The sequence below is a fragment of the Vulpes lagopus genome, chromosome 12 (assembly GCF_018345385.1).
Source record: "Vulpes lagopus strain Blue_001 chromosome 12, ASM1834538v1, whole genome shotgun sequence".
Taxonomy (NCBI): domain Eukaryota; kingdom Metazoa; phylum Chordata; class Mammalia; order Carnivora; family Canidae; genus Vulpes; species Vulpes lagopus.
In genome coordinates this window covers 40,624,446-40,647,614 of record NC_054835.1, presented here as the reverse complement: position 1 = coordinate 40,647,614, position 23,169 = coordinate 40,624,446, and the positions used below count along the sequence as shown (strand labels likewise).

The following is a 23,169-nucleotide window of genomic DNA, read 5'->3' as shown; positions in this document are numbered from 1 at the left end:
TAGTTTGGGGATCCTTGGGGTTCCTCATCCTGTTGCCAGTCTGTCTATCTGTCCATTAGCACCTGAGCAGCAGGAGGCACAAAGACCGCCTGGCTGGGAAGCCCCCCAAGCCCTCCAGCCAGCACAGCAAGCTGCAGAAGCATGCAGCGCTGGCTGTGAGTATCCTCAAGGTATCTGTCTCCAGGCAGTAGGGCTGGGCCCCTGGGTCAGGAGGGGAGAGGGTGGGCCAGAAGGGCATGCTGGGGAGACTGAGGGGGGAAGGGGGGTGGGGCAGGAAGGCAGGAAGGCAGCCACTCCCTCCCCCAAGGCTGCCTGGGCCCAGGAAGAGCTGGGGGGGTGGGGGTTGGCCATCTTGGGATCTGCCCAGAGGAATTTCCGGGGTGGGGGTGGAGGGGTGGGCTGAGATAGTAAGCTCAAGGTCAAGAGCAAGGGGTGGGCGTGCATCCCCTAGAGACCATCTCTGCCCCCCCCCCCCCAATAGCCTCCTTCCTCTGGGCAGGAAGACAGGTGTTGGAGAAAGCCCTTTGGAATGAGTGTTTGGGGGTGGGAAGAGAGGATTTAGGTTTGGAACCCTAAAAGGCACGTCTTTCCTGCAGCAGAAAGCCCAAGGATGGAGCCCTGGGAGGGATGGGATTTTCCTGGGTCAGACCATGTCCATTCCTCTTTCTCCTCTCTACAGTCGAAACTGGCCTTGCAGAAGCAACTCACCAAGACGCTAGCAGCCCGCTTCCTGCCCAGCCCGATCCCTGCTGCGGCCGCAGCCATCTGTGCCCTGCCAGGGCCCCTGGCCCTCCGGCCTGCCCCCACAGCAGCCACCACACTCTTCCCAGCTCCCATCCTGGGCCCGGCTCTGTTCCGTACCCCAGCAGGAGCCGTCCGCCCTGCCACAGGGCCCATCGTCTTTGCCCCCTACTAGGCTTCTGAGGAGGCCAGGACTCATTTCCCAGCAGTCACTGTCCTGGCTCTACTTCCCCAGATGCCTCAGTTTCCTCCATCCCCCAAGAGACTGCCTTGTACAGCCTAGGACTTCCTGCCCAATCTAGGAAGAGCTAGGCTAGTTTCAAGGGCACCTGCCCTTTACAGTCTGGACTAGGGATTCCACTACTACCCTCCTGGCCCAAGGACCTTCTATCCCCACCCTTCTCAGGCTAGTGCTGGGCTCCCCTGCATTGCCCAGACTGATTTATGGGGAACAAACTGAGAAATCCCAGAGATCTATGCAAAACCCTAACCCCAGCCCCATGGTGCTCTCATTTCCCCATCTTGAGACTTATACTCCCATGGCCAGAGGCCCTAGGAATATTACCTTTGAGCCTGGAGACAAGTCTGTGGAGGCCCTCCCCATTCACTGGATTCTCTGGAGAATCACTGGAGGTGGCAGATGGGGTCTCAAGCTGGAGAGGGTTCAAGGCTATTTGGACAAGGTGACCCCAGGGGAGTAGAAAGGACCTCCGTGGAGGAGAAAGGGAGCAGTGTTAAGTGGGGGCAAAGGCAAGGTGGGGCTGGGGCTGAAAGCTTTTTGGGTTCCTCTGCTGACAAGATGGGGTAGGAGAGAGGTAGGTGGGGTGATTTCTCTGGCTGGGCCCAGTTTTAACAGGGGTGATCAACCCCACACAAGCTCTCCTCTCAGCCTTTCATTGATTCCTGGTGAACCCCAGGTGGGTGGGGGGTGCACTGGGTCTCCCTCAGACTCTGGACACAGCTAACACCAACCCCCCTGCCAGGGCTCCCAAACAAAGAGCTTTCCCTCCAGCTCCTCACCCCAAACTGGTCCCTAACACTAAATCCAGCTTTGCCTCCTTGCAAGCAGCACCCAGCTCCCTCACTGTGAAGCTGAGTGTTGGGATCCAGGCTGACATACTCTCAAGACCCATTTTCATGCTGTCAAAGTTAACATTACAACCTCCATCCCACCCCCCAGCACTGCTCCTTCACCCCACAATATGGGACTTTGCCAGTATCCACCTGTATCTTTTCTTTTTTTAGAGATTTCCAAGGGAGGACAAGAAGGGGGGAGGGGAGGGAAACTTTTTGATAACAGTTGTGGTTTTATTTGTGTCCAACGCATCAATAAATGAGTTCAAGCCCGAGCCTGTCTATGCCCTATTTTGACTCGCCCAGCCCTGGGCTGCCTGCCCTGCTCACCTCTCCCATTTTGGGGAGAAGGGGCGGGTACTAGAGGTCACCTGGCTCTAGTGTCTCATCTACGCTGGGTGTGCACATTAGAAGCATGAAGTGGACACGGGAAGTTGTGGGTGACAAGCTCACTTTATAGCATGTTGAAAGTGTAACCACCCTTCTGAGCCCCGACAGATCTATCAGCTCTGAGAAGCTGCTACTGGTTTGCCTTGTTCTGTTCAGGCATCTGAGGTAAGGAAAGGCTAGAGGAGCACCGTGTCCAGCCTTCACCATGGCAGCAGGCATAGAAACACAGGTAATTTATAAATAGAAGTCCACCTATTAGCTGAAAACAACCACAGGAAGGGGTGAAGACCAGGCCCCACCAGTGTGAGGTCCACTGATTGGACACTGGGCGGGCACTCCTGCCCCCTGGTGGTTGTGGGGAGCAGTGTCTCAGCCTCCAGCGCCCGTAGGCATAGCACCTTGAAGTGGGAGAAGCAGAGGGAACAGGAACAGCCAGCCCCAAGCTGCAGGCAGGATCAAATCAGAGGGCTGGAGAGGATCCAGAGAGATCGGGTTTAAACAACTCCCATCACATTACAGATGAGAAAACTGAAACCCAGAGAGGGGGAAAGGCCTTGCAGGGTCCCAAAGCCAGCGGGTGAAGCCCAGCCATCATTCCATCCCATCTCGCCAATGAGGGGGCCAAGGGCTGTGTGCTCCCTGAGCAGGAAGAGGAAGTAAAACTGGGAGGTTGGGGGTGGGGAAGAGTTAAAGCCAAAAATTACACTTCCCAGGAGGCTGGCTTCTTCCAGCCAAGGAGAGGACAGAAGATCAGGGTGTTGGAGTTGGACACCAGCATGCATACACATGCGCGTGTTTACATATCTACACGCACATACGTGATGCCTGGACACCTTTCTCTGGAGTCCAGGCTGGTGCCATAAGTGTGAGTGTGTGAGGCTGTGTCTGTCTGTCACTGGCCAGGAAGCCCACAAGTGGGGGACCCCTGTGATAGGAACCAGAGCCTGGACTGGGCACTTCTGCAGGGCAGCTCTGCTTCCTATCCAGGGCAGGTGGTAGGGGACATTGATCCACAACTGCCCCAGATGGCAGCAGGGTAGGTAAGATGAAAGCTGGAAGGGAGGGAGGATCTGGGGGCACTAGCCTAGATTATCGGCACTTCCCAGAGTTGGGAGGGAACAAAAAGTGACCTGAGCCTGGGACAGCCCAGCTGCCTGGCCTGGGAAGGATAGCTTGCCTAACCCCACCCCTGGAGAACATCTTCCAGAGCCCCAGAAGCCAGAATGAGGCTGGGAAGGTGGAGAAGGGATGGCAGCTCTTCAGCCATCCAAGGAGCCGCTGCCCTTGTTCTTGCGGCTGAGAGGGAAAGCAGACTTGCTCTGAGGTTGGGTCATCTTGCTGGCCAGGTAGACGAAGGGCTCCAGCAGAGAGCGGCGGTCGGCCACAGACACCTCCCACAGCTTCACCTTCTCGGACTTGGCCCAGTGCTGAGCCACATCTGGGTCTACACGCCGCTGCTCCTGTAGGTCACACTTGTTGCCAAGGACCACGATGGTGACCTAGGGAAGAGGGACAGAGTAGAGGCCTGAGTATGCACCACGGACCTTGGGTTTCGGTTGATCCCTGGCAACTACCTAGGAATCCTAAGAGAAGGGGAAGTCTGAACAGTTAATGTTTCACATCTTTCTATGTTAGAAACAATGACTGGGGAGAGGGAGGTGATTGCTTTGTCCTCTCCTACCTCTGTTTAAATTCTGGCCTCCATCTGGCCGTCCCTTCAGGAGTTCCCTTACAAGCCCTGTATCACCTATGCCTGCTCATTACTAACAATCAATCTGTTAACTGGTGAGGGAGCAGCCCCCAAATGCCGGCAGCTTAAAGGGGGATTTGGGAACCAAAGAGCCTTCACAGCTAAGAGCAAGGAATCATCATAAAGAAAGATTAGTGAGGGCTTCTGGGGTTGGGTCAGGAACCTCTCTGGTGGGATCCCTGGGTGGTGCAGCGGTTTAGTGCCTGCCTTTGGCCTAGGGCGCGATCCTGGAGACCCGGGATCAAATCCCACGTCGGGCTCCCAGTGCATGGAGCCCGCTTCTCCTTCTGCCTGTGTCTCTGCCTCTCTCTCTCTCTTTGTGTGACAATCATAAATAAATAAAAATTAAAAAAAAAAAAAGGGAACCTCTCTGGTTAAGCTGCTTCAACACATGGCCACCTCCAGGAGGAAGACAGCCTCTAGTGGCCTCCATCCCCCTCTAGCCCCTACCCCACCTCCTGGGATATGAATGAAAAACAGAGTCATGCCAGGCTCCCCAAAACCAGCCCAAGGCCCACTCCATCTCATCACTAGTGTCCTCACCGATCCCCTCCCACACACCTCCTTCTTGTCCTTGGACTTGTCAATCTCCTTCTTGAGCAGCTCCACACGCTGAAAGGACTCCCGGCTGTCCGTACTGTAGACCAGGACATAGCCGTCAGTGCAGGAGAAGCAGTGCCGGGGCAGCTCAGCCCCATCTCGGAGCCCCCGGGTGTCGTAGAAACGCACTTGCTCCCGCACCCCCCGGTCGGTCTCAATGGAGCCCACGTAGATGTCTTCCTGGGTCTCAATCATCTCAGAACCTGGGACAAAATGAAGAGAAAACTTGTTGCAGAGAGAAGGAAAATGGGAAACATGAGTGTAACAGGCTTACCAGACAGGGATGGAAAGGAATGTGTGGCTGAGGAGAGAGAGGGCCAGGAATTGACAACAGGCCAGCACGACTAGATGACTTGGGAGGAACAGACATTAATCTCATGTTAATCCCATGCTAAGCAAAAGTGTGACTTGAGACCTTTCCCTCCCTATGTCAAACACTGGGTTTCCTCTCTCCAGATTTCAACATGCTAGGGTTGGGGTAATTATGCAGATTTCACTCTTTGTTGTACAACAGCCACCACCACCAGCTTTTAGCCTTTTCATGTTGTGATCGCATCCTACTTATTCTTCAACGTCTTGCACTGTGCCGTTACCCCCAACAACACTCACCTACTACATGGTTCCCATACAGAAGCTGCTCCAGGATGGAAGTTTTGCCCACAGATGCTTGGCCACACACGACCACCTTGCAGCTCTTCCCCATGCTTAGCCTTTGGCCTTGAAAGACAGGAGCACAATGTATGAGGTGGGATGAAAACAGAGGGCTAAATACACAGCCTCAGGGATTCAGCAGTCTGTCCCCTACTCTGGTCAGGGCGTATTGGAATGATGCGTCTATGTCCTGCTCCTGGACAGTGAGCTATACTTTATGCACCTTTGTCATAGCCAGTACATGGCCAGTAACTGGCTCACGGCAGGTTCTTGGTAAATGCCACAAAGGTGGGGGGGTGGGGGTGGGGGTGGGGAGAGACAGTTTCTGGTTTAAAGGAATCACTGTCCACGTTCCCTTCTGTGCACAGGATGTGGAGGACCAGTTGCTGAAGGGAGCTCTGGCTCAGCTTCCTGTCTTGAAGCAGGACTCCACGGAGAAATAAGCAGGAATGCTGTTTTGGGTGGATCTGTCTTAAGCCACTCTTCGAGGAGAGTGAGCAAATAAGGAGGGTACTTTGCTTTCCTGTATGACTTATCTGGACCACAACTAATTCCCTCTAATTCCCAGTCAAGTCCGTGGCTAAGATAAAGAACATCGCACAAGAAAAGAGTGGGGGGTAAAAAAAAACTAAGGGGAAAAAGGCTTCGGAGAGGAAAAATCTGTGCCTGCCCTTGAACCGACAAGCCCGGAGGAGGAGGCTCAGACTCAGAAATCCCTTCTCCGGAGAGGTCCCAGACAGAGATCTCGTCCGAGGCATTCCCAACACAGGCTTCCCCGGAGGAACCCCTGACCTCGACTGCCCCGGAGAGCAGATACAGATGTGGTGTCTCAAACACTTCTCGAGAAAACTCCGGATACAGACCCCTCCTCCCTCCTCGGGATCCTATATCCTGGGCCCTGCAACTACGGGATACCCCCGGGAGAGACTGCCAGAGGCGCTTCCGCCACCGATTGCCCTCGAGGGGGCCCCCCCGGGGGATCGGAGGCAGGGACCCGCCTCCTAAGGCAGTCCGGACGCGGCGGCCTCCCCGCTCCGTACCTCCCGGAGCCCTCGCAGCTCCCGGGCCGGGCCCCTCCAGGCGCACCGGGACCAGGGAGGGGCAGCACAGCCGCAAGCGCTCGGCGGCTCCGGGTCCTTCCAGGCTCCGACTGGCCCCGCCCCCCAGCTTCCGTCCGGCAGGACCAATTCCGGCGGCGGCCAGCAGGGGACGGACACACAGCGCCCCCACAGGCCGGCGGGGAGAATGACGGCACCTGGGCTGGTGTGCACCTGAGCGCCCCTGAGCTCCCTGGACGCGGGGTGGCCCGTGTCTCTGATGCCCAAATGTTCTTTTTCTAAAGGCTACCATAGTGCAGCAGCACATCTTTTATTCAATCGCTTATGAGTCAGATGTCTTCTGAGCACCTACTCTGATCAGGCATAAAACCACATACTGAGAAAAATGGACGAATTAGACAGGGTACCTGCTCATTAGAACGTCACCGTCTAGAGGAGCTAGACATCTAAACCAACAATTACAGGGCAGCACGGTGAGAATTATTATGGAAGTGCTATGGGAGCACAGCAAGGGGCATTTAACTTTAGGGACAGCGGACATCACAGAAAACTTCCTGGAGGACGTTATGTCTGCTTTGAGATTTGAACGGTGTGGAAGAAAAGAGTGGAGGAAACTGGCAAAAAAAAAAAAAAAAAATCATGGCATTTTCTGGAACTACAAGTATTTGGGGGGTCAATATTGATGGTGGAAAGGAGGCAAATAATCAAAGACTGGGTATGGTAAGTCAAGTTCAAACTGTATCCTTTTTTTTTTTTTTTTTAATTTTACTTACTCATTCACCAGAGACACAGAGAGAGGCAGAGACACGGGCAGAGGGATAAGCAGGATCCATGCAGGAAGCCCAACGCGGGACTCGTTCCCGGGTCTCCAGGATCATGCCCTGGGCCGAAGGTGGCACTAAACCGCTGAGCCACCAGGGCTGCCCTCAAACTGTATCCTAACAGCAGTGGAAAGCCACTGATAACATTTTATGCCAATGAAGTGACATGATCAGTTTTTGCTTTTAAGAAAGTCATTGACAAAGAAAGAAAGAAAGAAAGAAAGAAAGAAAGAAATAAAGAAAGAAAGAAAGAAAGACATTGACAGAAGAGTGAAAAAGAGAGAGAGAGATGAGACTGGGGGCCAGTTGGGAGACTATATGGAGAAATATAGGAGAATCAACAAGACTTGGTGATAAATTGGGAATCAGGAGTGAGAAAGAAGGCATTTATGGAGTCCCCTATCTTTCTCATTGGGTGACCAGTTGAATGGTGAGTCAATTTGACAAGATAAGGAATTCAGGAAAAGAGAATCAAGCACAGCATTTGTTTTTTCCTTTGTCGAAGAGTGGGGAGAGAACTACAAGTTCAACTTCAATATGTTATGTCTCCAGGATTTGTGAAACACCCAAGAGATCCAGTAGATAGCTGGATATACAGATCTAGAAATTAAAACTGAGAAATCCAGGCTGGAAATATCAACAGAGTTGAGTGTCATCTACAGCTAAAATTAAAGCTATGAGAGTAAAAGAGTTGGTTCAGATGCAAAGAACACAGTGGGAAGATGGTCTAAAGACAAGTTGGCTTCCTGCAGTAAACCGCAGACTGTGAGCCATTGGTTGACAGGGCAGGTGGTCTTTGAGTCTGTGCCCTCCCAACCTAGCACAAAGTAGGCACTTTGGAGAGGCTAGTGAATGATTGGCTGGATGAATGACTTCTCTCTTCCCACCCACTGAGCCTCTCTCATCCTTCCCTACCCGGTGGTGGGTGTGGCTTCTGCTCCCTTAGCACTGTGATAGGAAGACCTCCTAAGAAGCCTACTAAGAATGGCACATGCTATGGAAGAATGGAGAAAAGGAGTCGATCCTTTTTTTTTAATTCACTTGCTCCCTTATTTTAGTTCCCCTTAACTTTCTTAACCTCAAACTCCCCCAATTTAACCTCAGAAAGCCCCAGTTTAATCAAACTCCACAAATACTGTTGGTTTGGGTGAGGGAGGTACTACAAAGATTAGGCTGTGTCCTTGCCCTCTCTGAGTTCCCAGTCCAGACTGCATTCGGCAAGACAAGCGTGCTGAGCAGGGTATTTCTATAAAGAGTGAGAGACCTGGGGACACTATGGAGCAGGGACCTCACCCTGCGAGCTGCCTTATAAACTCCAGGGCAGGGTCGGGGGCGCCGTGCCACCCTCCCTAGGCTTAATGCTGAGATGGCACTCCTAGGCAGCTGACATGAAAGCAGCCTCATAAAAGGCTCAGCGTCATTAGGGTGATGAACCAGTTGTTGCTTGGAGATCCAGAGGGGATGAAAGGCGCGGGGTGAAGACGCCCTGCGTTCCCCTGGCTTGGTTGGGCAGGGCTTCCAAGGGCCGATGAAAGCTGAGGGAACTGGGCTCAAAGTGTGTCTTCCTGCCTTTCCCGGGAGGAAGCTGTGGACACACTCCGAGGTCGAGAAGGTAGTAGTGGGGGAATCTTTCCCTCCAGGGTCCTGGGTCATCGAGTCCTCAACCCAACTCAGACTCTCCTGAACCTTAACTGGAGACGCTCTAGGATCGGAAGTTGCTATGGCAACGAAGCTCTCAGCATACTGAGAAGAGCTCAGGCCTAGAGAGGCGCCAACCTCCTCTACTCCCCACTTCCGACCCACGGATAAAGTGGCGCCCCCTACGCACAGGAACCGTTCCTGGGCCCCGGCCCCGGCGCGGAGACCACCGTGGACCTCCGGGGGCGGGAGGCCGCTCTGGCCCCAAGCGGAGCCTCTCGCTGGTAGACGGGCCCGAGGGAGCCCCTCTGGGCGCAGCGCCGCTGAGCTGCTCGATGCTCCAGCCGGAAGTGCTCTTCACCGCCTGCCTCCCACCCGCCTCTCTGGTCCCGGCGGTAAGATGGCGGCTGCCGCGGAGTGCGATGTGGTAATGGCGGCGACCGAGCCAGAGCTGCTCGACGACGAGGAAGCGAAGAGGTAACCGGGTAGCAGGGTAGTGGAAGGCGCGAGCTTCAGTTCCTTGACTCCGGGAAACCGGTCCCTGCCATGATGCAGCCCCCGCTGAGGCGATGCCCCGCCCTCCGCGACCCCCCCCCCCCGCCCGCCATCTGAGACCCCCTGAAGGGGCGCTCCCGGAGGTCGGCCCTCCCCTCCTGCTTCCGCCTGGCTGGGGAGCTGAGGCACGGCCTCGTTCTCTGGCAGAGAGGAACGTCGCCCTTATGGTAGAGGCCGGGTGTTGGGAGTCTCAGAGATCTGCTGTGAGGTGGGGGAGGCTGCGCGGCGACTATGACGACTTCCTCACATCGCCCCCGACCCCCGCCTTCTCTGGTTAACTTCTGTGCATTGTTGTCTGTCAGCACTTCGCATCTCCCAAGCCCTTGTTCTCCTTATTCCCTGGTCTCCTCAGCCCCGTTCCTCAGTGATAGGCCCCAGTGACCACTAGCCTAGGTCCGAGTGTGGCTGCCTTATTGACCTGGGGGTCCCCTCCCCGTACCCCAGAAGTCGGAGCTGGGAGAGAAAGAAGGAAGAGTGGGGGCCTTGTCTCGTGCTCTACACGTCAAACTCCTGCCCTTGCGTCCTTCCGGAGTAAGATCCTCATTCTTCCCAGGACTGCTCTTTCTTAAGTTAAACAGAGAGGAGGGCAACTGCTTGGGCGCTGTTGGCACCGCTGGGCAGCCGCAGTGGCTCGAGGTTGCCAGTCCGGACTAGCCAAGGGAGCTGCTGAGTGAGTGCTTTTCGAGAACACTCTGGATTCTGGCTACAGCTAAGGCAGGTTATTGGAAGTGGGTTGGAACACAGTTGTGGGTAGTCCTACTTGTCCTAATCCTGGAGGGAGAATTCACGAAAACGTCCGGAAGCCTGGAGCCCTTTCCTTAGAGAGAGGCTGCATTCCCCCCCCCCCTCCGCCCCCTCAGTCTGCTTTCCTCCTCTTTCATACCTTTGTACTGTTAAGCCCTGTATGGATGGCTTCAGTCTGGCTTCATGAGGTCTGAAACCAGGATTCTGAGAATTTTTTTACTATCCGAGTTAGAAATACAGGAGGTACTCAGGATGACTTAATAGTTGTCAAGTTTCAGGGTTGTTTACTACAGCCTGTGTCCCAAGATGTGTGGAGAACTGAGAAGCTTGACAAAGTGTGTAGTAAGTCCCCAGGATAATCAGAGAAAGCGGGCATACCAGAGTCTAGTCTCTCTGTTCTTAGTTTTGAGTTTTCACCTTATACCCTAGTTCTTCTCAGGGGTTTAGGATTAAGCGTCATTAGCATCATTAAGGAACTACAAAATGGGAAACAAAGCTCCTCCCCTCTACCTCACACAGTTTACGTTAATTGCAAGGATTTACTTGGTATTGTAAAGAGTTCAATGGGACTTTTTTTGTGCGTGTTATAAATAGGGACTTGGGCTATATGTAATAATTTGAAAAAAACCCTTCTCCTACTTAGTGTGGATCTCTGACTGTCCCTGATTGGGGTTTTACTTCAGAGTCTTCTATCTAAAGCAGGTCCTTCTCTAAAAAACAAACACAGTCTCATAAAATTATAGTAAATGAACCTGAAGATATATTAAGAAATGCAAAAATAGGTGATGCTGTAACATAACCACATGACACAAAAACGTGATATTGGTTGCAGTACAGCAAACTAAGAAGGGGTGTTGACTTAAGCTAACTGCCTCGTTTCATGGAATTTAAGATGTCAATTTAAGATGGTTGTAAAACGCAGTTTTATCTACCGCTGAGAAAATATACTGTAAATTTAACTATGAAAAACTACATTCTTGCTAAATAGGCATATACGTAATACATATTTATATTGATCTGTTTTAGATATAATAAAACATAGATACTTATACACCACTTATATGAGCAAATCAAAAGGAAAATACAGTGAAATTTAAAAAACCACAGTTTGACTTTCTGGCATATAAAGCATCCATAGGAGAGTAGAGACTAGGCTCTGTTAGTAAGAAAAAGCCTCGTTTATGTATGGTTTTCCAGTGCTGAAAATGGAATGACAATCCAGAAGTTTTGGAGGAAGGTGGTTTTACATTTTTCATATATCCTGGAATCCTGTGTAGCCACAACAGAGGGCTAGGATAGGGACATCCCTTACAGATGCCCTTTAGTCATTTGGCCAAGTTTGTGTCTCTTGTTACAGTCCTACTACAGTTCACTTGGGGACACAGATGTCGATGGGTCTCTGGGGTTGTTTTTGTGAAGTCTAACAAGGAGTCCTTCCTTCCTAGCATCTTGGCTCAAGGGCATGCTGCTGCTGCTGCTAAATTGTTACAGTCCCACAGGGGACAAAGTGAGAGGAGCTTTCAAGACTTGGGGCCTCATAGTTGCAGCGTTTTAAATGACTGCATGTTTTATTTCATTAGCTTCAGTGTCTCTAGAGAGAAAAATGAATTTCAATTTTTTCTTGCCCATCACTTTGACAAAGTTCTTTTTCCCCCATAGCAGCTGAGAGGCTAAAATAAAAAATGTATTAGTTGGCACTCCAAAATAGATCAGGGTTCTGAACATGAAGGTTTATTTCTTTTTGCCCACCAGAACAGAGAAAGCTACTTGGAGTGCCAGAGAGCTAAATTTCAGAGGTTTTACAATTCAGCTAATTTAATTTAATTTAATTTAATTTCAAGCCTTACACTTTCCTGGAAAGTTGCTGATTGCTTTATCTGATATATGAATACTTGTCTCTAGTGAAGGCCCTCTGGTCACATTTCCTCGACTGGGGAGGTGTCCGTAGGTAGTCTTTATTATGGTAAAATTGAAGTATTTCAAGTTGCTCCAAGTTGCTCATCGATAGAAGAAGCATTCTCTGTCTCAGCATGAATCCGTGAATCTGGTGTGACCACAGGACAATAGGGTCTAAAGGAACCAACGGAAGCCTGAAGCCATAGATTTAGGAGATAGAACATCTTTATCTGATTCCTTGATCTGATAACCTCTGTATCTGTTTTCATGGTGGACTCAAGGAAGATCATTAGGTCCTTTCTTAGTATCTAGGTATGGTAAACTCTGTAGAGTTTGCTTTTTATTTCTCTATTCATGTTGTTGGTGGGAAGTGCTGAACCTGAATCCATATCCCAGGATATGCTGCAGTTGTTTATTTACTACAGCTTCCTGGGACATTTTGGAGTTCATGGGCATAACTGAAGAGCTTGTGGGGATGCCTCTCCCAGCATTCCTTTATCACTCTGTTTTAAATTCTTAGGTATTTGTCTCTCTAAACTTTCTCTTGAAGTTCCAGGGCAGGCAGCTAGACATTTCAGTAAGCCCACAAGCTAAATGGGATATTATCTTTTTTTTTTTTTTTTTTTTTAAGATTTTATTTATTCACAAGAGAAACAGAGGCAGAGATATATAGGCAGAGGAAGAAGCAGGCTTCCTGTGATCCCGGGATCTGAGAATCATGACCTGAGCTGAAGGCAGATGCTCAACCACTGAGCCACTCAGGTGCCCTGGGATATTATCTTTGGTCTTAAATCCAAGTCCATGAAAACACTGCTCTCATCCTTCATTTTCATTTTGGTATACTTTTAAGCGTGGGGTCAGAGGGGAAGAAATGGGAGATGGGACAAATAAGTCATGGTTGGGACGCCTGGGTGGCTCAGCAGTTTAGCGCCTGCCTTTGGCTCGGGGCATGATCCCGAGGTTGTAGGATCGAGTCCCACATCGGGCTTCCTGCATGGAGCCTCCTTCTCCCTCTGCCTGTGTCTCTGCCTCTCTGTGTGTCTCTCGTGAATAAATAAAATCTTAAAAAAAATAATAAGTCATGGTTAAGAAGGGATAAAGCTAGGAATACAGGATCCTGAATACCAGGATTGAACCTGATTACCTAATTGATTAATTGAACCTTTTTTTTTTCTTTTTAAAGATTTTATTTATTCATTCATGAGAGACACAGAGAGGCAGAGACACAGGCAGAGGAAGAAACAGGCTCCATGCAGGAAGCCCGACGAGGGACTCGATCCCGGGACTCCAGGATCACACCCTGGACTGAAGGCGGCGCTAAACCGCTGAGCCACCAGGGCTGCCCTGAACTTGATATTAACAAGTAGCAAAATTGTTAAATCAGGGGCGCTTGGCTGGCTCAGTCGATAGAGCATACAACCCTTGATCTTGGGTTTGTGAATTTGAGCCCCATTTTAGTGTAGAGATTACTTAAAAATAAAACCTTTTTTAAAAATTGTTAAATCATACCTGGAGCTAAGATAAAGTATAGAGGAAGGGTCTCTCTGCCCTTGCTGCTTTAATTTGGGTGCAAATACTAACCAGAACCAGAAACCAACCTAGTTGAATGGCAGTTGCTCTCAAGTCTAGGCCATTCCCAACGACCAGAAATCTGATTGGCTTAAAACCCAAGCTTATTGAACATTCTAGCCAATCAGGGATGAGTGTAGTCATTGAAGCTAGTATTTTAAAAGTTTTAAAAAGCTGAGTACTGGGCACTTGCCTTTGCTTTTTTTCTCTAGGACTTTAGAAGATTGGAGAACAATGGTCAGCGGCTGCCTAGGTGCCTTGTGGTCTGATGCACAGTCCCTCTGAGAGCCCATTTCTCCCTTACTCCATTAATGTTTGGTCCCTTTTCTCCAGTGCTGAGTGATGTGGAAGTTACTTAGAGGTCGTTCCAGGTATTCTTTTAAACTGTCTGAATTTCAGCAGTAAGAGCAGGATTCATCATGCAGGTTACCCCAATGTCTATTCATTTTATTGGGTTGACAGGTTTTTTTCCTTCCCCATCTAAATCAGAATAGCAGTTTCTATGTTTTATCCCACCACTGGCAAGGATATGGGTGGTTGAGGCTTTTGAGAATGAAAATATGAAGAGAGATAACTTTCAAAGGCTAATTCTGACATCTAATATTCTCTTGTCATGTTACTTAAAATTTTGTGGGGAGGCCAAATTGTCAGATAAGCAAAGTATTAACCTTCTCTTCTGATTCTTTTATTAGGCTTTTGGGGAGGGTATGTGAGGAAGCAACATTTTCTCTTATTCTTGGGGAGTTTCTGTCCTAAGAGTTCTTCCTCTGGCAGTTTGCCCTGAGATAGTCAACCACCTGTTAAAGTAAGGAATCAAGAGAACTTTATTTTACTTACTTATTTATTTATTGAGAACTTTAGCAGCAACATACCAGGTGACAATCTAGACTTCCCACTCTGGTTCCCCCCTCCACTCCCACCTCTCCCCAAAACTCAAAGCAGCCTTTTTCTTAATTATTTTCTTAGTTCTAGATTTTTGTTGGATGCTAATGTCCCTATGAGGATATTAGGAGAGCTCACAGAATGAGGAACCATGGGATAGAAAATGGTGGGTTTTGGGGTATGTTATGGAAACAAGCCTCTGGCTGTTGGTGAAAGGCCAATGACTTATGTCCTCAGAGTGGCTTCTCAGAAGTAGCTTTGTGGTTGGGTCCCCTTTTCTGTGGAGTAAAGATTAAGTAGATGCCACAGATTGTGACACCTCTCATTTAAGGAACTAGCATTAATTTATTATGATTGAGTCAGCTATTTCATGTGAACATCTTTCTGAGTGCAATAATTTCTGTCTGGGTCAATTGATTAGTTGGTTGCTTCCCCCCCCAATAAGACATTGCCAGCTCCAGTGTGTTGCCTGGTGTCCTTCCCTGCTCGAGCAGTAGAGAGTGCTATTGCCTTGTATAGACTAACTCCATTTGGTCCCTTCTGGCTCTGCCCCTGTTGAGGCTTTCCCCTGAATGTCTAGAAAGAGAATAATTTGAACTGATATGTTAATGAGTTATCTTCATCTCCTCCCCTCTTTTTGGGGAGAAGGATGGGTATTTGTGCATTGAAGTGTAAGCAGAAGCACTTTATTCTAAAGCAAATTGGGTAAAAGAAACTGGGTAGCCCACTTTTACCATCTGGTAGCAATTAGAGAGCCCATCCTCTGTTTTCTCTGGACTTTTTTTTTTTTAAGATTTTATTTATTTATTCATGAGAGACACACAGAGAGGCAGAGACACAGGCGGAGGGAGAAGCAGGCTCCATGCAGGGAGCCCGACGTGGGACTCGATCCGGGGTCTCCAGGATCATGCCCTGGGCCAAAGGCAGGTGCTAAACCCCTGAGCCACCCGGGCTGCCCTTCTCTGGACCATTTTGAAGCCTTTATTCATACCCAGTATATAGCACCTTGCATTCAGGAAGCACTGAATCCATGAGATTGCTCCACCTATCTCTATAAAACTTGTCATTTCATCCCTAGGCTAGTTAGAAAAGAAAGAAAGAATAATATGCATTTGGTAAGATGGCATAAAAGGCTCCTGGGCTCCTTTTACTTTATTCCCTCATGGAGGTCAGAAAGAGTACAACTTGAAACAGGCCCTGTGACGTGCCTTTGGGGACAAGAGGTCTCAGATTGTGGGAAGGAGGAAGGAATTTCTACTCTGAGACTGGCCAAGATCCCATAAATTCTGAAGGGTGGAGGATATTTCTAGATCAACGGACAACTAGTAAACTTGACTGAATAAAAGAAAGGGGCGAACAAGCACAGAGTGAAGGTGACATTTTGAAAGTTAGGATGCATAAAGAATATTTGACTCAGGGGCAGTAGAAAGTGTTGTTAATAGATAGCTTCTTCTAAGATTCTTCCTGCCAATAAAAGTCTCCCAAATCAAAGGCCCTGAAACATTACTGTGCTCTAACCAAAGAAATCATCTTGTCCTAAGTTGTATTTTTAGCAGTTAGATTTTTCTGTCATATCAGGAGTAGCAGAATACATCAAGAAAATGCAAAAAAGAAGATCTCATCCAAGCTTCTGCATCCCCTTTGATTTAAACTATTATTCGTGACTATTAGAAGAGCTAAACTTTATTAAAAATATATTATTCTAGGCAAATACTTGAAATAAGTAAAAGCAGTCAGTTAAGTTTTTGTCATACAAAAATATCAGCGTATCCTAGGTTGCAGATGTTATAGAATAGTGAACTGTGCTGGTCTTTATTTTTATGCACAGAGGTAACTAAATCTTAAAGTGAGGGGTGCCTGGGTGGTTGAGTCAGTTAAGTGGCTGCCTTCAGCTCAGGTCATAATCCTAGGACTCTGAAATAGAGCCTGATGGAGCAGGGAGCCTGCTTCTCCCTTTCCCTCTGGCTGCTGCTCCCCTGCTTGTGTATACACATTCTCTCTCAAATAAATAAATAAAAATCTTTTTAAAAATAAAAATCCTAAAATGATACTGTACAAGTGATGAAGGATCTCATCTCTATTTTAATAATTCACAAATACATGAAATGTGAAGCATTTCCAAAGAGAACCCACTTATATTTGAGGGCGTTTTAAAAACTACCATCCAATGAATCCTGCATTAATGAAGGCTGATGAGTAAAATTCGCTCTTTCATTGCTAAGATAGATTAGTTGGCCTAAGGCGAAGAGCTTGCTTAACATTCAACTTAGAAGTATTTAAAGAGAAAATGGAGATTTTTTTTTTTTTTAAAGGTTTTATTTATTCATGAGAAACACGGAGAGAGAGGCAGAGACAGGCAGAGGAAGAAGCAGGCTCCATGCAGGGAGCCCGACGCGGGACCTGATCCTGGGACTCCAGGATCACGTCCCGGGCCGAAGGCAGGTGTCAAACCGCTGAGCCACCCAGGGATTCCCGAAAATGGAGATTTTTATAGGGCATCTAATTTGGGTCATTTTGCAATGTCAGCTGCGGTGTTTTAATGTATGTTTAATTTAGCTGTGCTGTAAATGTGTAGAGTTGACTGGTGATCATAAGCCCATGTTGTCTTTTTTTTTTTTTTTTTTTTTTTAAATTTTTATTTATTTATGATAGGTACACAGTGAGGGAGAGAGAGGCAGAGACACAGGCAGAGGGAGAAGCAGGCTCCATGCACCGGGAGCCCGACGCGGGACTCGATCCCGGGTCTCCAGGATCGCACCCTGGGCCAAAGGCAGGCGCCAAACCGCTGCGCCACCCAGGGATCCCCCAAGCCCATGTTGTCTGAACTGATCACCTGATGCTGAGCCCTGCTAAGACCTGTGTAATACCAAATGATTCCCTTGGCACTGTTCATTGGAGTAATTTGCATCTGTGAAGAATGAGTGCTACATTGGAGGAGAGAATATAACTGCATGATCAGAGGATATACAGATTTTTAACATGTGTAGTGTAGAAGAGCAGGTGCCAGGCTGTAGTTTTGATTGATGAGGTTATTTCTGAAAAATATAGGAATATATTTTAAAATAGCAAAGCCGACCAAGAGTGGTATGTAGTCTCCTTACATGTATCTGTCAGAAGGCCACCCAGGCCCTCCACTGATCCTGCTGTGGTGGACCCTCCCCCCCCCCCCATACCTCCTGAGAGGATAGAAGTTGTTTTTTTTTTTTTTTTTTTAAGATTTTATTTATTTATTCATGAGAGACACACAGAGAGAGGCACAGACACAGGCAGAGGAAGAAGCAGGCTCCATGCAGGGAGCCAGACTTGGGACTTGATCCCTGGTCTCCAGGACCACACCCTGGGCTGAAGGCAGCGCTAAACCGCTGAGCCACATGTGCTGCCCAAGATAGAAGTTTTTGAAAATCTTTCAGTAGCTCTTTTCACAGGAATTTGTGAAAATTCAAGTGAAAGGACTGGTTTGGCGGAGGATTGAATCTTTCCCAGCATCTCTTGGTGAATCAGAGGTGAAGCTTATTCTGCTTAGAGGTTGGGTGGAAAACTAGATAAATTAGTTTTTAATCTAAAAACCTTGACGCTGGTTAACAGGATCTAGTGGGGAGAAAACCCAGGACTGTGAAGTTGGTGAGCCTGTGTGGTGGCCTTGGGTATCTCACTGGCTCTTTGTTGAAGGACTTGTAATAGTATCACCATAACCACTTCAGGATGCCCAGATCTTCCCCAGGAATGCCTTTGAAAATCTGAAAAAGGACTAGAGATGTAGTGTAGCTATTAATAGCTCCTGCAGGTCAGTTATGGCCGTGTCTATATTTTGATGTGGCATTATATATCAGGGATTAGTCTGAATTTTATTTTGTGTCCATAGAAATAATCTGTAGTGTAATTTAGTCCCTTTTGGACTTCTTTCCTCTTTTTGGTTGGTCCAGGTGAACCTAATTAATCCTAATCCTTCTTTTCTCGGTGCTGATGTGTTTGGTAGGTACATGTTATAACTTCACTTGGTTATCAAATCAGTGATCCTGGCGGTGAGTGGAGTGACAGATACCAGCACCAGGCTGTCCTCGATTCCAGTGTTAACCAGCTCTTCTCCTTCTTTTCCAGTCCCACGCCTTTGACATCTCATCCTTCAGTCCCTTTGCTGTAAAGGCAACTTGAACAAGCTTCAGCCCTTTCTCAGACTCCCAGGGCAGGACTTGAATGGATTTGACCCTGGAATTGTTCCTGATGCAGCCTTGTTCAGTTCTTGCTGCTGCCATGCTGGATTCCAAAGATCCACTTTTTCCTCGGCTGGTCTCACTGGGTCAGGCCCATTGGTTAAAGCTTGTCTTGTATTTGGTGGGGAGGTTCAAAATGAAGGAGGGGACTCCACTCTGAGAGTTGGACCTGGAGGCAAAAAATAAGCATTCAGCCTAAATGCACTAAGTGCCTATTGTTTAGGCAGCTGTTAATCAACCATGTTTCTATGAAAATAAGTCCTTTTCATGAGGCAGTTGTGTGGGAATAGCTAATTCTGGCCTGATGCTGTGCAGTGTGAGGTTAAAAACATGGTAACTTGTCACAACACAATTCTTCTTGTTCTTTCTGCTGTGGGCTGACTCTACATTACTCGCTTTGTTTGCTCTAGAATGGAATCTACTCACCATTTACTAAAATGAAATGCATTTCTTGGGGGAGGCAAAGTCCAGTTCACTAGGTCTTGCGTCTTAAAGAGAAAGGAGCCCTGCTCTCTCTGTGACTAATTGTTAGGAATGTCATTTAGCTTGTTTAAATCTAGATTGCAGTTCTGGAGTTGGATTTTATATGCTAGGGCTATTTTATGTCTTAGTTTGAAGAAATACACATTCATTGCCCATGTCTTGTTCCCAGCAGGACAGATTAATTTTTTAAGTCTTAAGAAATAGATACAGATGAGCATTGGAGAGAAAGCTTAGCATAGTAGATGGTGCATAAGCTTTGGAATCTGATAGGTGTGGGTTGACATCCTGACCTTGGGCCGGTTTTTTATCTCTGCTCCTTATTTTACTTCTCTGAGCCATAGCAATAATGAAACACCTGGTAGGAAGATAACGTATGGAAGTACCAGGCTTCAGTAATCATTTCTTACTTTCTACAGCCCATGCAGAACTCCCTTGCCTCCATGGAAGTTTGTGTTTCAGGAAAGAAAGGGCACTTTTCTGTAGCTCTACAGATTGTTTCACCTTTGCTTAACCAGCTTTATACTACTAATATGGTGTCTAAGTGTCTGGATACCTTTGGTTTTCTTTAAGCATTTGTGTATTTTTAGCCACTAGGCAGCTGAAAGGAAGACTAGATCTTTTCACATACATTGTGAGCCTAATGTTTCGTTTGAATTTACCCCTCTGGTTTTTTCACAGTAATTTAACTCAGCATCTGACATCCAGTGTTGGGGAAGCCCTTTCTTCAGATCTCTTGGCATATCTGCTCTTAAAGGATAGGCTCCTCATAGTTCTTAGAATGCTTTGCTTAATTTAGAGTTATAGGATGGTGTACACCGTGCAGAAAGATTGCAATTGGTCCTATAAATCTTGCATTTGAGGGATCCTTCTTGAGGACTTTTAATAGCAAATGGCCTCTTTACAGCCTTGTGCCAGTTGGTGTAATAAAATTATTCAAATAAATTCATGTCCCTCACAGTTCAGATCTGTCAGCATTTATAGATCATTCCCATTTTCCTTCTCCTTTCTTCTAGCAGCCTTTTCATGTTAGTAGGGCTTGCCAGGACAGTGCTGGAGAAGAATGGAAAGGGAGATCACCTCAATAAAAGGAGGGCAGCTTTGCCATTCTGTAGTTTAAAATACGTAAGTAAATAAATCACAAATCCTCCCATTGCCGAGATGCATAGAATCAAGCTGTAAACTCCCATTAACATCACCATGGTTAAAAACTGGTACTTTTGTCTCTATTTCCCTTGAACTGGGTTCTTTTTTGGATGTGTAGAGGAAAAGAAACAAAGATTCTTTTTTATAACAAAAATGCTAAGATATGTTGCAGAAATCATTTGGGTAAAGAATTATCTTTGTCACTCATTAGAATGATTATTGGTCATTCTATTTCTTATAACAAAAATGCTAAGATATGTTGCAGAAATCATTTGGGTGAAGAATTATCTTTGTCACTCATTAGAATGATTGTTGGTCATTAGAATGATTTGGGGTATCTTTGGTAGGGGTTACCAGTTCTTTTAAAACATTGTTGGTCATGTCTTATTCGATTCTAGTTCCTTGATCTGGAATATAATTCTCACTTACATAACATTGTTCCTTTTGGAAAATACACTTTGTCTGGTGGCACAGCTTCAAAAAAGGATCTTGGAGTAGGGTAGAAATTCTGATATTATCTACTTGGTGGTTATACAAGGTACTATAGGAATGGTAGAGGGGGCAATAAGTACCCATGTAGATGTGATGGGCAGAGAGAACATCAGTAGAGGGGTATTTCTTAGAGCATGGCTCTGGCAGGCTGTACCTCATATGTTCCTGTTACCCAAGTTCTTGATCTCTGCTCTCATTGAACTCTGTCCTCTATCTTAAACACCAGTATGCTATGCTTTTAATTCCTTTGCCACCTGCTTCTGCTCTGCTTGTCCTTTCAGTGACAAATGCATGAGCCAGTTTTCAAGAGAATAAATCATTAGAACTCTAAGGATGTGACCCATTTCATGTTAAGAAGTCATTGCCCCTGAATGGAATGATCTGTAACTGATTTTTTTTTTATGTTTGCTAAAGAAGCAGCAATTGTGACACAGTGGGAAGGAAATACATATAAAAATTCAGGGGCACCTGGCTGGCTCAGTTGGAGAAGCATGCAACTCTTGATCTTGGGGTCATGAGTTTGAGCCCCATGCTGGGTGTAGAGACTACATACATACATACATACATACATAAATAAAGTTAAAAAAAATTCAGTCTCTGAGAGATGATCTAAATTTGCTTATTGTATGGAATATAACTATAGGCGGGAATAACGAGGAAAAGGCACGCAACATGAGAGAGGTTTTTTTGATTTAGCTTGAATATATCTAAGTGACAAAAAAAAAATAGCATTAAACAAACCTATAAATTCCTTCAAGCATTGCACTAACTTTCAGCTCAATATGCCTGGGGCTCTAGACCAAAAATTGCTCCTGTGAGATTACAGAGGTTATTCCCTGTGTATAATAACATGCTCCTCTTTTTCCTTTTCAGGGAAGCAGAGTCTTTCAAGGAACAAGGAAATGCATACTATGCCAAGAAAGATTACAATGAAGCTTATAATTATTATACAAAAGCCATAGGTGAGAACTACTGCTTATGCTGAAGAGAAATTTGCTAAATACTATTCTGAGTAGCACCTTTCAAAGAAGTAGCCTTTGGCTTGTGGGTTCATAACTTACTGTGTGAACTCTTTTGGACTTCATGAGGATGATTTTTCCTAGCTCAGATGGGTAGTTCTTCATTTGACAAAGACAGTTTAAGAAGTTCTAGATATAATGGCAAAAAGATACGTACCTAAATGCATCTCAGCCATTTCCAGTTCATTTAACTATGTTAGAAAATGGCCCTCGTAGATATTATCAAGTCTTAACTACTTCCATGCTCCACCTGCCCACATATTTTATTTTATTTATTTTTAAAAGATTTTATTTATTTATTCATGAGAGACACAGAGAGAGAAGCAGAGACATAGATAGGCAGAGGGAGAAGCAGGCTCCATGCAGGGAGCCTGATGTGGGACTCGATCCCGTGTCTCCAGGATCACAACATGAGCCAAAGGCAGATGTTTTAACTGCTGAGCCACCCAGGTGTCCCATGCCCACATATTTTAATCCCATGTCAGCATGTTCCTTACCTAACTTGCTTACAAACTCTCCACCCCTAATTCAACAAATATAAATTCATTTTCACTTCTTATTATATACAATATAATTCATTAAGAAGATGAATATTTTAATCCCATGTCAGCATGTTCCTTACCTAACTTGCTTACAAACTCTCCACCCCTAATTCAACAAATATAAATTCATTTTCACTTCTTATTATATACAATATAATTCATTAAGAAGATGAATATGCGGGGCAGCCTCAGTGGCTCAGCAGTTTAGCGCTGCCTTCAGCCCAGGGTATGATCCTGGAGACCTGGGATCGAGCCCCACGTCAGGCTCCCTGCATGGAAACTGCTACTCTTTCTGCCTGTGTCTTTGCCTCTCTCTCTCTCTCTCTTTTTCACTCTCTCTCTCTGTGTCTCTCAGGAATAAATAAATAAAATCTTAAAAAAAAAAAAAAAAGATGAATATGCTGACCCATCCCCTCTAAGGGGTAATCAGTACACTTTAAAGCTGAGTGTAAATTATTTTTAAGTAACTTTTATTTTTTTAATTGGTCATACCATTGCTTCTGTCCATTTGCACAGGTAGTCAAAAATTTGGCCATTGCATTTTAAAGAGAGTATGTTAGCATTCCTATTATAGTTTGATTGTCTTGATGTAGTTCTGAGGGGAGATGACCCCTGAGTTTTTGAAGCACTGACCCATAAGCTTTATTTTACTTTATTTAATAAATATTTATTTATTTACATGCTAAGCTTTATTTTCTGCCCTTCCTGTAGATATGTGTCCTAAAAATGCTAGCTACTATGGGAATCGAGCAGCCACTTTGATGATGCTCGGAAAATTCCGGGAAGCTCTTGGAGATGCACAGCAGTCAGTGAGGTTGGATGACAGTTTTGTCCGGGTATGTAATGCAACCATCTGGGGAGGGCAGATTGCTGCAGTTGAGTTCCTCTAGCCCAGGACTTCTCAGTCTTA

General features: G+C 46.7%; 3 protein-coding genes across 7 annotated transcripts in view; 2 read left to right on the top strand and 1 right to left on the bottom strand.

Moving 5' to 3' along the window:
* The window catches only part of ZNF385C (zinc finger protein 385C), a 28,849-nt gene extending 26,964 nt beyond the window's left edge, over positions 1-1,885 (top strand). For 2 of the 4 annotated variants that reach the window (XM_041726143.1, XM_041726142.1), the window contains exons 7-8: positions 60-155; positions 680-1,885. In XM_041726143.1, coding sequence (XP_041582077.1) covers positions 60-155; positions 680-916 — 333 coding nt within the window. In that variant the 3' untranslated portion in view covers positions 917-1,885. Of the gene's footprint in view, positions 1-59; positions 171-679 lie in introns of all 4 variants that reach the window. The other 2 variants (XM_041726141.1, XM_041726140.1) reach the window with 1 other exon arrangement.
* Positions 1,886-2,249: 364 nt separating this feature from the next.
* Positions 2,250-6,360, bottom strand: NKIRAS2 (NFKB inhibitor interacting Ras like 2). Its single transcript, XM_041726144.1, has 4 exons — positions 6,247-6,360; positions 5,165-5,272; positions 4,517-4,758; positions 2,250-3,704 (listed from the first exon to the last, which is right to left on the bottom strand). The coding sequence occupies exons 2-4, from the start codon at positions 5,256-5,258 to the stop codon at positions 3,465-3,467; spliced, it is 576 nt and encodes a 191-aa protein (XP_041582078.1). The 5' UTR covers positions 5,259-5,272; positions 6,247-6,360; the 3' UTR covers positions 2,250-3,464.
* A 2,577-nt stretch (positions 6,361-8,937) lies between these two features.
* Positions 8,938-23,169, top strand: part of DNAJC7 (DnaJ heat shock protein family (Hsp40) member C7) — a 30,234-nt gene continuing 16,002 nt past the window's right edge. The window contains exons 1-3 of one of the 2 annotated variants that reach the window (XM_041725471.1): positions 8,938-9,200; positions 21,572-21,660; positions 22,971-23,095. In XM_041725471.1, coding sequence (XP_041581405.1) covers positions 9,124-9,200; positions 21,572-21,660; positions 22,971-23,095 — 291 coding nt within the window. In that variant the 5' untranslated portion in view covers positions 8,938-9,123. Of the gene's footprint in view, positions 9,201-18,520; positions 18,667-21,571; positions 21,661-22,970; positions 23,096-23,169 lie in introns of those variants that run through there. The other variant, XM_041725472.1, reaches the window with a different exon arrangement.

Bases quoted from the DNA above. Each gene is read 5' to 3' on its own strand.
- NKIRAS2 (XM_041726144.1), bottom strand. From the start codon at position 5,258: ATGGGGAAGAGCTGCAAGGTGGTCGTGTGTGGCCAAGCATCTGTGGGC. The intron at 4,759-5,164 runs GTGAGTGTTGTT...ATTTTGTCCCAG, and splicing joins GTATGGGAACCATGTAGTAG to GTTCTGAGATGATTGAGACC. The intron at 3,705-4,516 runs GTGTGTGGGAGG...CCTCTTCCCTAG, and splicing joins AGTCCAAGGACAAGAAGGAG to GTCACCATCGTGGTCCTTGG.